At 37.8% G+C, this 12,909-nt stretch overlaps 1 protein-coding gene across 2 annotated transcripts in view; it reads left to right on the top strand.

The window, feature by feature from the left end:
- The window catches only part of rpap1 (RNA polymerase II associated protein 1), a 90,018-nt gene that overhangs the window by 3,208 nt on the left and 73,901 nt on the right, over positions 1 to 12,909 (top strand). The window contains exons 2-4 of one of the 2 annotated variants that reach the window (XM_028821450.2): positions 10,609 to 10,818; positions 11,247 to 11,395; positions 11,789 to 11,881. In XM_028821450.2, the coding sequence (XP_028677283.1) occupies positions 10,635 to 10,818; positions 11,247 to 11,395; positions 11,789 to 11,881 (426 nt within the window). In that variant the 5' untranslated portion in view covers positions 10,609 to 10,634. The remainder of the gene's footprint in view (positions 1 to 10,608; positions 10,819 to 11,246; positions 11,396 to 11,788; positions 11,882 to 12,909) is intronic. The other variant, XM_028821449.2, reaches the window with a different exon arrangement.

Below are 12,909 nucleotides of genomic sequence, written 5' to 3'. Positions count from 1 at the left end.
CGCTTTTAATCCATCACTGTCGGAACATCACGGTGCTTTGAGTAGATGCACCACCACCAAAAGGACACCGGAAAAGGAAACAGAAGAGAGAGTAGGGGTTAGTACAGATTTTAGAGCCACCATGAATAGTTATTACTCTGTATATCCAATTCATTATATCAGGATTAAATTACAGTGAAGTTATGAGAAGGCCATGTTAAAATAATGTGTTTTCAGCAGTTTTTTGAAGTGCTCCACTGTATTAGCCTGGCGAATTCCTATTGGCAGGCTATTCCAGATTTTAGGTGCATAAGAGCAGAAGGCTGCCTCACCACTTCAACAAGGAATATTCCAACCCAAAACTGTATATTGCACACATCTTTCTTAACCTAGAATACCTAAAATTCACTTGGGCCAAGATCCCAATTTTAAATGATGTTGTTAAGCGCTCAGAAATAGTTGGAATTGAAATTTGCTAGTTTATTACACTGTCTTTAAATCGCAACAATCCATAGTCCTCAAACAGCTCTGTTTGGGGTAATACCCAATGGCACATTACTGCTTAAAGATTTGTTGTGATAATGTCCTCACAGGTGGCGCAGTGGTAGTGCTGCTGCTTTGCAATAAGAAGATTGTGGGTTCGCTTCCCGGTTCCTCCCTGTGTGGATAGCGCTTTGAGTACTGAGAAAAGCGCTATATAAATGTAATGAATTATAATTATTATTATGTACTCTACACCACTGATTTTCCATGTTATTCTATTCAACTAAAAGAATCCTAACCTCATTAGCATAACTCAATGGGAATAAAATCCCTTTACTTTAAATTAGAAAAAAACTGTTAACGTTTTTGACACTTTTTAAGGCTTCATTCTTCCTGCACTTTGGATTTTGATGGTGGATTATGTAATCTGTTTTAAATAATATGCATATTGTATTCCTTGTAGTCATGTAATGTATTCATTGAAACATCCGTCCATCCATTATCCAACCCGCTATATCCGAAGTACAGAGTCACGGGGGTCTGCTGGAGCCAATCCCAGCTAACACAGGACACAAGGCAAGAAACAAACCCTGGGCAGGTCGCCAGCCCACCACAGTCATTGTAACATAATCCATAAAACAAATAAAATACTGTATATTATAAAGATACAAATATACCTATATACACAAATGGAGCTTTCATCAGTAAGTAAACTATGACTGATTATAAAGTTTTACGTTGTATCTAGTTGTCTGGTTTAAAATAACATTTATTGGTCTAGCATTCCTTCCTTCTTATATTAGAGTTTTATAAGCACGATTCATGAGCTGTATTCATGGGTTGATTGTAACGCTATGTGCAATTATGTTGCACTATGAATCGTGCAATTTAAAAATCATGATGCAATATTTTTTTTTAATATTGTCCTATATGGGCACTTTATCAAAGTTTATATTTTTACCATCAGTGGTAATAAAAATGTTCTATTTCATTTTAAAAGGTTCTGCATACCGCACTATTTATTTTCGTATTTATTTTATAGAAAGCAAAATTGATCAGCGTAGTTAATTCACTAATGTTTAACCCTGACCAAGTCACTAAACCTGTCAAATCTTCACCTATTGCAAAGTGGCCATCAAATGTTGTTTTTATGCATAATCTACTCTGTCTCACTCTATATATATCTATCTATATATATATATATATATATATATATATATATATATATATATATATATATATATATATATACAGTACTGTGCAAAAGTTTTAGGCAGGTGTGAAAAAATGCTGTAAACAAAGAATGCTTTCAAAAATGGAAGTGTTAATCATTTATTTTCATCAATCAACAAAATGCAGTGAATGAACAAAAGAGAAATCTAAATCAAATCAATATTTTGTGTGACCACCCTTTGCCTTCAAAACAGCATCAATTCTTCTAGGTACACTTGCACACAGTTTTTGAAAGAACTCGGCTGGTAGGTTGTTCCAAACATCTTGGAGAACTAACCACAGATCTTCTGTGGACGTAGGCTTCCTCACATCCTTCTGTCTCTTCATGTAATCCCAGACACACTCGATGATGTTGAGATCAGGGCTCTGTGGGGACCATACCATCACTTCCAGGACTTCTTGTTCTTCTTTACGCTGAAGATAGTTCTTAATGACTTTGGCTGTATGTTTGGGGTCGTTGTCTTGCTGCAGAATAAATTTGGGGCCAATCATACGCCTCCCTGATGGTATTGCATGATGGATAAGTATGTGCCTGTATTTCTCAGCATTGAGAACACCATTAATCCTGACCAAATCTCCAACTCCATTTGCAGAAATGTAGCCCCAAACGTTCAAGGAACCTCCACCATGCTTCACTGTTGCCTGCAGACACTCATTATTGTACCACTCTCCAGCCCTTCGACGAACAAACTGCCTTCTGCTACAGCCAAATATTTCAAATTTTGACTCATCAGTCCAGAGCACCTGCTGCCATTTTTCTGCACCCCAGTTCCTATGTTTTCGTGCATACTTGAGTCGCTTGGCCTTGTTTCCACGTCGCAGGTATGGCTTTTTGACTGCAACTCTTCCATGAAGACCACTTCTGGCCAGACTTCTCCGGACAGCGATGGGTGTACCTGGGTCCCACTGGTTTCTGCCAGTTCTGAGCTGATGGCACTGCTGGACATCTTTCGATTTCGAAGGGTAATAAGCTTGATGTGTCTTTCATCTGCTGCACTAAGTTTCCTTGGCCGACCACTGCATCTACGACCCTCAATGTTGCCCGTTTCTTTGTGCTTCTTCAAAAGAGCTTGAACAGCACATCTTGAAACCCCAGTCTGCTTTGAAATCTTTGTCTGGGAGAGACCTTGCTGATGCAGCATAACTACCTTGTGTCTTGTTGCTGTGGTCAGTCTTGCTATGACATGAAACTGTCTTCCGCAACCTCACCTTGGTAGCAGAGTCTGGCTGTTCCTCACTCAGTTTTAAGCCTCCGACACAGCTGTTTCTGTTTCAGTTAATGACTGTGTTTCAACCTATGTGTGACATTGATGATCATTAGCACCTGTTTGGTATAATTGGTTGATCATACACCTGACTATAATCCTACAAAATCCCTGACTTTGTGCAAGTGTACCTATAAGAATTGATGCTGGTTTGAAGGCAAAAGGTAGTAACATCAAATATTGATTTGATTTAGATTTTTCTTTTGTTCGCTCACTTTGCATTTTGTAAATTAATAACAATAAACAATCATTATTTATATTTCTGAAAGCATTCTTTGTTTACAGCATTTTTTCACACCTGCCTAAAACTTTTGCACAGTACTATATATATATACAGTATATATATATATATATATATATATATAAATCCTAAGCCTAAAGGTGCAGCGGTGACATTTTTATGTTGCATTTTTTGTCAAGCTTTAAATCAGGTTTATTTTAAAACCTACATATATATGTTTGGTTTCATTCTTTTCAGAATTTATTGAGCTTTAATGTGATGGTGTTAGATTTTCGGATTCTTATTCTGTTTATAAATTATAAACTAAAAAATATCAAGAACTCACGTCTCGCCAAACGAGACTTTGTGCCAAGAGGTTTAACCACGCCTGGGGCCGGAAATTAAAGACAAAAGAGTAGGACAACTGCTGTACAGGCTTTTAAATGTTTGAAGCGCCGCGTGAGATGCAGCATCAGCTGATCGCACAAAGAGGAGGTTAAAAAAAACTTTTTGTTTCCCATTGTATCACTGTTTAAGAGGGGGTTTCAGAGGAGCGACCACATCTCCTTAGGGTGTGTTCAGCTCCCTCTTCACAACGTGAGCGGCAGAGACACGAAGTGGCTGGTGAGCGAAGCGAGCAGGGGGGAACCCCTAGTAGCATATATATTTTTAAGTTTTATGTTTTTGTGTTTGCTTTCATTTTACCAACAATCTGAAATGTATTTCCTTTCTACTGAAATAGTTTTATTTCAACAGGTATACACAGGTATATTTGTATCACTGTAACAAACAGTGTTATCTGTAGGACTGATTTATTTTAAAACTTAGGTTTTTATAGCAATTTTTATTATTTTTTTATTTTTTTTTTACTTTGTAGCAATGTATTTCTAGGAGTGAACTGTGGACCATCTTGTATCATGGCTTACAAAAAAAACCCTTTTGAGTTTAACATTATTCAAACAGTGCATATGTACAGAAGCTTATTTCGCAACCCAAAAAAAAATTATTACAGTAGTACCCCAATTTTCCATGGCCCAATTAACAGAGGTTTTGTATTATCACAGGCAAACATGTAGGTGTAATACACTACTTTCGCAATAATTCATAAAAGCTTTGCTGTGAATACTGTACTAAGTGTGTAAATACTATAGTTTTAGCCTTAGGCCTAAGTGTACCAAGCAAGTGGTTGAGGAGTTGGTGACAGTGGGACTGTGGGTGTGGCTCACTCACCCCTCCCAAAGTGCAGTCCTCGACAACTGCCAGTGTGTTGTTAGCATTGACCGTGTACACAAGCTCTACTGTTTGGTTTGTGTTGGATTCTTGTGTTTGTATAACTATGTGGTCTGATAAAGAAAATCTACAGATTTCTTATAGAGACGGTCAAAATTCCATAAGAACAGCACTTTTGTATATTGAACAGCAGGAAGACACTACACCTGCTGACATTTTAATGCTGAAGTGACCGCGGAGCATTAGGGCGAAGAAGCGAGGAACATTAATTTTCATGAAGGTATGAAAAGAGGCTTGAAAGTGAAATCTTTTATATCCGTACTTTTTAATCTGAAGTGACTACAGCCATCTGTTTTATTTGAGTTTTCATTTATCTGAGGTAGCATCGGCCTACGTTACCTCAGATAATCACAGTTCTATTGTATTGCATTATTTTGCAAAAGTATTGCATCATTTTGTAATAATTATTTCACAGTGATATTGTCATTTGCTGTCATTATCATCATGCACATGCGTGCTTCATTCGTTTAATAACAGCTGGTCATGGAGCACGCTCATAGCTCAATGAAGTAATGAGAACTGAGCAAAAGTTCTACGTGTACATTTAGTTTTAATCATGTTCATGTCTATTAAGTTCATTACAGATATTTTAAAACTGGCAGAGTGGTTGCGCAGAACTGTCATTCTTGTTCCCCCATGTATTTGTGGATTGAGTGTGCTTAACTTCTCAATTAAGAAAATATGTTTTATCCTACATATGCTGTGAAGTAAATACCATTCATCCATCCATTTGCAAATGACTGGATTAAAACTAAGCAGATACATTTATAAGTTTCTGTTATTGCATTGCTTGCGGCATACTCTTTTCTAATTGGCTGTGCAGTTGTGCGCTGCAACGGACCAGCGTATCATCCACCATGTTTGCTTATTGTCTTAAACTCATTTCTGCTGCAATAATCACTGGCTCCCTTTGACACTAAAATGTGCCGATTAAACTTACTACAGTAATCCCTCCTCGATCGCGGGGGTTGTGTTCCAGACCGCGAAAGGTGAAAATCCACGAAGTAAAAACCATATGTTCATATGTTTATTTTTATATATTTTAAGCCCTTATAAACTCTCCCACACTATTATAAACATTTTCCACACAATTATACAGCATAAACCCTTTGTATTCTTTTAGATATTAGGTAAGATTCGTTGAAATTATGTATGTAAACACACTGTTTATATACAGTAAAACCTAAATATTATTTTAAAGATATCGAGCGTCTCCTATATCACATATGTTACAGCCATTACGACAGACAGGCCATCAGCAATAAATACGTACAATGCAAAAAAAATTGTATTCAGTAAAATATGTGCACAGTGACACTAAACTATGTACATGTAATAAGTACTGTACATAGAAAATTAATTATGGTTACTCATCAACAATGACATGACGACTTGTCCAATAACGATGAGTTTAATTTTACTGAACAACAATGAGGAGAGTTACAGCTCTTCTAAAGGAGTCTCTTCAGGCGATTGTGTAGCACCGCCGTTGTTGTTCTTCCGGCAGTCTTCAATCCAAATCCCTAAAGCAGACTCCATCTGGACTACCGCCTTATTACATCCACTTACAACTCGTTTTGCGCCCTGGTTAAAGGACACTGCGGCCGTAGATCTTACATTCTTTTCCTCCTTTTTAAATAAAAAGAATCGTGGACTCATTGATGCCTTAATGGCGTCCTGCAGCGGTATAGCTGTTCCCTTCCTTCAACATATCTAAAACTTTTACCTTTTCGGCAATCGTTAGCATCTTCCATTGGCGCTTGGGCACGGCCCCTGAAGCAGTAGCAGGAGCATGTTGATGCTGAATGAGCGAGACAAGACTACTTGGTTATTGCAGCGGAATCGAATTCGGTGCTCCGTCGCTGAGCCAATCAGCACACAGGAACTTAACTGCATGCTCTGATTGGGTAGCTTCTCAGCCATCCGCCAATAGCGTCCCTTGTATGAAATCAACTTGGCAAACCAACTGAGGAAGCATGTACCAGAAGTTAAAAGACCCATTGTCCGCAGAAACCCGCGAAGCAGCGAAAAATCCGCGTTATATATTTAGATATGATTACATATAAAATCCGCGATAGAGTGAAGCCGCGAAAGTCGAAGTGCGATATAGCGAGGGATTACTGTAATCAGTATGTGCAGGATTAAATGTATACCAAGAACATTTATTCAGTTCTTGACACATGATTGAATGCTATGTATGTGAGTGAGTGGGCACCTTGTGTTATGTAAAGAATAGGGATCTATCAAAGTCTGCTCTTCACAACACATGTTTGTGGAAGTGTATCATGGCACAAACAAAGGAGGTTTCTGAGGAACTCACAAAGAGTTGTTGATGCTCATCAGGCTGGAAAAGGTTACAAAACCATCTCTAAACAGTTTGGACTCCACCAATCCACAGTCAGACAGATTGTATACAAATGGAGGAAATTCAAGACCATTGTTACCCTCCCCAGGATTGGTCGACCAACAAAGATCACTCCAAGAGCAAGGTGTGTAATAGTCGGCGAGGTCACAAAGGACTCCAGGGCAACTTCTCACCAACTGAAGGCCTCTCTCACATTGGCTAATGTTCATGTTCATGAGTCCACCATCAGGAGAACACTGAAAAACAATGGTGTGCATGGCAGGGTTGCAAGGAGAAAGCCACTGCTCTCCAAAAAAACATTGCTGCTCGTCTGCAGTTTGCTAAAGATCACGTGGACAAACCGGAAGGCCATTGGAAGAATGTTTTGTGGACATATGAGACCAAAATAGAAGTTTGTGGTTTAAATGAAAAGCATTATGTTTGGAGAAAGGAAAACACTGCATTCCAGCATAAGAACCTTATCCCATCTGTGAAACATGGTGGTGGTAGTATCATGGTTTGGGCTGTTTTGATGCATCTGGGCCAGGATGGCTTGTCTTCATTGATGGAACAATGAATTCTGAATTATATCAGAGAATTCTAAAGGAAAATGTCAGGACATCTGTCCATGAACTGAATCTTAAGAGAAGGTAGGTCATGCAGCAAGACAATGACCCTAAGCACACAAGTCGTTCTACCAAAGAATGGTTAAAGAAGAATAAAGTTAATGTTTTGGAATGGCCAAGTCAAAGTCCTGACCTTAATCCAATCAAAATGTTGTGGAAGGACCTGAAGTGAGCAGTTAATGTGAGGAAACCCGCCAACATCCCAGAGTTGAAGCTGTTCTGTACGGAGGAATGTGCTAAAATTCCTCCAAGCCGGTGTGCAGGACTGATCAACAGTTACCGGAAACGTTTAATTGCAGTTATTGCTGCAAAGGGGGGTCACACCAGATACTGAAAGCAAAGGTTCACATACTTTTGCCACTCACAAATATGTAATACTCGATCATTTTCCTTAATAAATAAATGACCAAGTATAATATTTTTGTCTCATTTGTTTAACTGGTTTCTCTTTATCTACTTTTAGGACTTGAGTGAAAATCTGATGATGTTTTAGGTCATATTTATGCAGAAATATAGAAAATTCTAAAGAGTTCACAAACTTTCAAGCACAACTGTATATCTTATTACCAGCCCCAGCAGGCATGTCTTTTATGAAATAACGCAATATTTTTTGTTTGAGTGGCAGGAATAATCTTCCATTGATAAGATCATTGACTTCAGTATTGTCATATAATTATGAAAATGGGGCAGAGAATATACTGCCTCCATAACCTGTGCAAAATTTCAGTAAACGCTGGTCTAGTTTTACAGAGCTATATACTGTAATCAGGAGTGTCCTCACATAATAAATCATGATCTACTTTAGCACAGAATCTGTACACTCCAAGAACAAACTGCAGTATGTTACTGTATCTTATCTGCAGTAATAGTCATTTGATATAGTCTTCCCTTCTTTGAAAATCTTAATAAGCCCAGAGCAAAGAAGCAAGCAGAAAAGATTTTGTTGATCCCACTCATCTGTTTTTTAAATTCACATCTGTGAAATGTTATTTATCCATCTTACCTAAGACCACCGTGCACCAAAGCAGCTCTTTTGGTTGAGTGTGCACAATACTGAACCAGCCCTCCTATTTGAATTCAGTTACTGCTGTCTCGTGTAATTCACAATGAAAGAATGAACAGCACAATATGACTTTAGCAGTCATTCCTGACATTGTCATTCTAATTGTAAACCTTTCTTCTGTACACTTTGTTTTATATTTCAACTGAATTTTTGACCATGTCTAAATAAGTATGTTTTGTTTTTTGGTTATTTGGAGCATGTTATTGTAAAATGTACAGTAACTACCATTTTCTTTAAACCAGTTACCTCAGAACAGATTCCATACAGTGGGTTGAAAAAGTATTCGACTCCCTAGACAAAGTTTAAATTTCATGTAATATTTTTCTTTGAAAATGCATCTTTAGTTTCATACTGTTACATATAAATGAGGGCCTCTTGGACAATAAATTTTCATTAAAAAATCCTGAAAATCAAATTATGCTGCAACGATAAAGAACATATCAGTGAAATCTGCTGTTGAATAAGTATTTGACCCCTAATAGCCTGGAGACTGTATAATTGTTAACAGTGCAATAAGGGTAATGAAAATAGGGTAAACAATCAAGCAATTAATCCTCTAGCTTGTTGACTGGTCTATAAGTGATTATTTAGGCCAGTTCTTAGGAACATACTATACATCTGAGAAATCAGTACAAGTGGCTTATTTAATGAAACCTCAAAAACTGACTAAAATGAAGACAAGATAACTTTCTAATGACTTGAGAACAACTGTGATTAAGAAGTTTATAGACGGCAATGGCCATTGCCAAGCTCTTTAGCCTCAGTGTGTTCACTGTGAAGGCCATCATAGTGAAGTGGAAGACAACTGGAAGCATACTGAACCGGCCTAAGTCTGTCCACCCTGTTAAAATAACAAAGAAAAGGTCAAGAAAACTAATCAGAGAAGTAAGAGCAAATCCTACGGTGACTCTCAGTGACCTGAGAAGTAAGAGCAAATCCTAAGGTGACTCACGGTGACCTGCAAAGCTCAGTATGTGCAGCTGGAGTGGATGAGCACAAGACTACAATATCGAAGGTTTTACACAGAGAGAGGCTGTATGGCAGAATGCCAGAAAAAGGCCACTACTAAAAAAAAAGTAATCTGGAAGATCGATTAGAATTTGCTAACAGACATCTTGACAAGAGTCCTACATTCTGGAGTCATGTAGTTTGGTCTGATGAGACCAAAATTGAACTTTTTGGTCTCAACACAAAAGCGTTTGTCTGACGGATAGAAGGGACTGCCAATGATCTGGCAAACACCATACCTACCATCAAGCATGGTGGGGGGAGCATCGTGCTTTGGAGCTGCTTCTCTAGTGTAGGCACTAGGTCCCTTGTCTGTATTGAAGGAAGAATGGATTGTAAGAATTATATCCATATTTTGGAAGAAAACCTTCAAACGTCAGCCATGAAAGTGGAACTCGGACGACACTACCACTTTCAGCAGAACAATGACCCGAAACACTGTGCAAAAGTAACCAAAACATGGTTTGACAAAAAGAAGATTTTTTGCAGTAGCCTAGCCAGAGTCCGGATCTGAACTCGATTGAAAATTTGCAGCGTGATCTCAAAATTGCAGTTCATAAACGAAAACCTTCAAACTTTGCCCAGTTGGAGCAGTTCTGCAAGGAAGAATGGGAAAAATTGCCTCCATCCAGATGTGCTAAGCTTGTAGATGGCTATCCAAAGTGATTGCAAGCAGTTATTTCTGCAAAGGGTGCTGCTACCAAGTATTGACTATGTATCATGTGAAGGGGTCAATTACTTTTTCAACTGCATTTTTCACAACATGATTGTCAATTTGCATTTGTTTAGTTCCCCAAGCTCTAAATGTTTCAAAATATGTACACAGAGAAATAAAAGTTCACAGTGATACTCTGCATTTGTGATTTTTATTGGTTGTAATGATGTAAGATGGAAATACGGTGGCTTTCCAGAGGGGGTTGAATACTTTTTCAACCCAGTGTATGTGTACTTGGTAAAATTGAAATTATTCTGTAAGTGTGCACTGTTCCTATTATCGACCGTGATATCATTGTGTATCTAATACAAGTTAATCATATTCCTTATTGCTTTAACGTATTTTAGATTAATATTTTTATTTCATTATTAATGCTATTAAGTAATTGCATTGATACAGAGACTTGGAATGCTGCCTCGTCCAAAACCAGGGGACTCTGAAGATGATTTGCTTCGATACCAGGAGCAGTTCCTGGCTTCAAGGTCTGAACCAGCTGTCCGTATTATACGCAAAGTTGACAAGCGCAAAGGAGAAACTGAGTCCTCGGAGGGACTGAATGAACAACGGAATAGGGATGTTGTCTCCATTCAAGGTATTTTCTGGTTTAGCTTCAATTGTGTAATTCCAAATTATCAAATTGTTTTTTTGATGGCGTAGCATTTCTAGGATTTCAAGTAGAATTGTCATATTGTGCTCAGCGTCGCAAGAATAGACGTCATGCAACTTGATTAAAAGGAGGTAAAGGAAAAGGATAGATGGTTGATGCTCTTTTTTATAATTCTGTGTAATAAGTTAAATCTTGATGGTAAATTATTCAAATCTCCATTGGCTACATCCATAAAGGCAGCTATTATGCACTGCTGAATACAGAGTATTCTTGTTGAAATTGTTTTAATACATGCTAATGAAAAACTTTAAATGAGAGAACTGTTGGCTCAAGCAGTTTCATACTGACTAGAAAGGTTTCTAAATGTATATCTAGCCTTGTAACTGAAAATTTATGTTCTGGTACATTGCTAGGAATCCCAGAAGAGCCTCCACCACTGAACTCTGTACCACCAAAAAAGTCCCGCTTTAAGACACAAAATGTGCAGTTTGAAGATGAAGATCCAGAAGAACGTATAAATCGCCATGACAAGCATGTCACTGTTGTTCTGTCTAAAATCATTGTAAGTACAAGTGTCCTCTCGTGAATCTGTGATTTTTAAACCATGAAGAGAATGTTTCTATTGAGTTCATGGTTTTAAACTGGTCTGGACTTTACCGTTTTTAAGCTTAGTTGCTTTCAATAAGTTGTTTAGATGTTTCTTTGTGTGTGTGTGTTTTTTTTTTTTTTTTTAATTCTTGGTATATACACTACAACTAGAAGATCTCCGGATCATTTTCTTCATTAATTTTAGTCATTACCATTTTAGAGACTCTCAGTTCTTGCTGTGTGTCAATGTATGAGATCAACTTTTATACTTATGGTGATCAGCGTTGATAAACTGAAACTGTTACTTTTTATACACAGAAGATAATGGAAAAGGCTTATTTTGATGTATTTTTTTTGTCGCACTTAGGAGCGTGACACAAGTGCTGTTCCTGTAACTTTCCCAGCATTTACTGGAGCTGCATTTCCCAAAGCCTGTCATAGATCAGAGGTGCAAGGGCAGGTAAGATATTTGAAGCAGGGTCTTTTTATTCATATTGTGATAGTAGTGGCCTGTCATGTAGGGAATGTTTACTCAAAAATGACCTAAACAGTCTAAAGTAATAAAACCTTTATTACTGTTAAGTAATCTAATGACAACTTTTTAAAAAATTTGCTAGATGACATATTGGGAACACTTAACTATTGAGTACCCGAACACACCATATTGAGTGAGTGCTCTGAATGCACAAAATATCAAAGGATTATATAGTACTAGGGTGTTGTACCGTGTTAGCCATTATGAATGTAGTGAGAAGTCAAGCAAAATGACACCTCTTATTGGCTAACTAAAAAGATTACAATATGAAAGCTTTCGAGGCACTCAAGCCCCTTATTCAGGCAAGATATGTAGAAAGCAAAGCCCTGCTACTTATTTGTACCTTTCTATATAATTGGCGAGCTCCTATCTGTCCAGTGAGGTGGCTTATCTGCGTAGCATCTCCAAAAAGTGCCTCACAAGAACAATCTCTCTCTCTCGGTTTTAGCTCTGGCCTCTTTTCCTCATCCAGTAAAACATTTGACAACTTGCCTCCTGACTTCGCAGTCATAATTGTGATTAGGTGGCTTTATTCCCCATTCTTGGACTACTAGCACAATCACTGGAAGTATTTCAGTGTTTAGGAGTGTTGCTAGGAAGTTCTTCCTATTGGATACAAGGTCTGACTTATCCCTTTTGGGAGCCTATACTGCCTCATAATGGCTTGAAGAAATTCTCTTAACTTTCTGTCAGTCCTCCATAACTTCTTTCTTGGATTAAGTACCCTTGAAATAATTACTTGTGGGCCACTTAATACATATATAATGTACATTGCCCCCTGAAGACTGCTTAACCAAAAAAAAAAACTCATTTTTGTCTTCAGTAAACACCAATGTACTACTATTTTTTTGGAAAAATAATGTCTTCGGGTTAGTAGCTATTGTCCGTTAGTCGAACATTGCTTTTACCCGGTGTTTAATCCAATAAACTGGATACTGTTTTGGCCAATTTAA

Source organism: Erpetoichthys calabaricus, chromosome 16 (genome assembly GCF_900747795.2).
Source record: "Erpetoichthys calabaricus chromosome 16, fErpCal1.3, whole genome shotgun sequence".
Taxonomy (NCBI): domain Eukaryota; kingdom Metazoa; phylum Chordata; class Cladistia; order Polypteriformes; family Polypteridae; genus Erpetoichthys; species Erpetoichthys calabaricus.
Note: the sequence above shows the minus strand (reverse complement) of the source record. Positions and strands in the feature narration are given on the sequence as shown.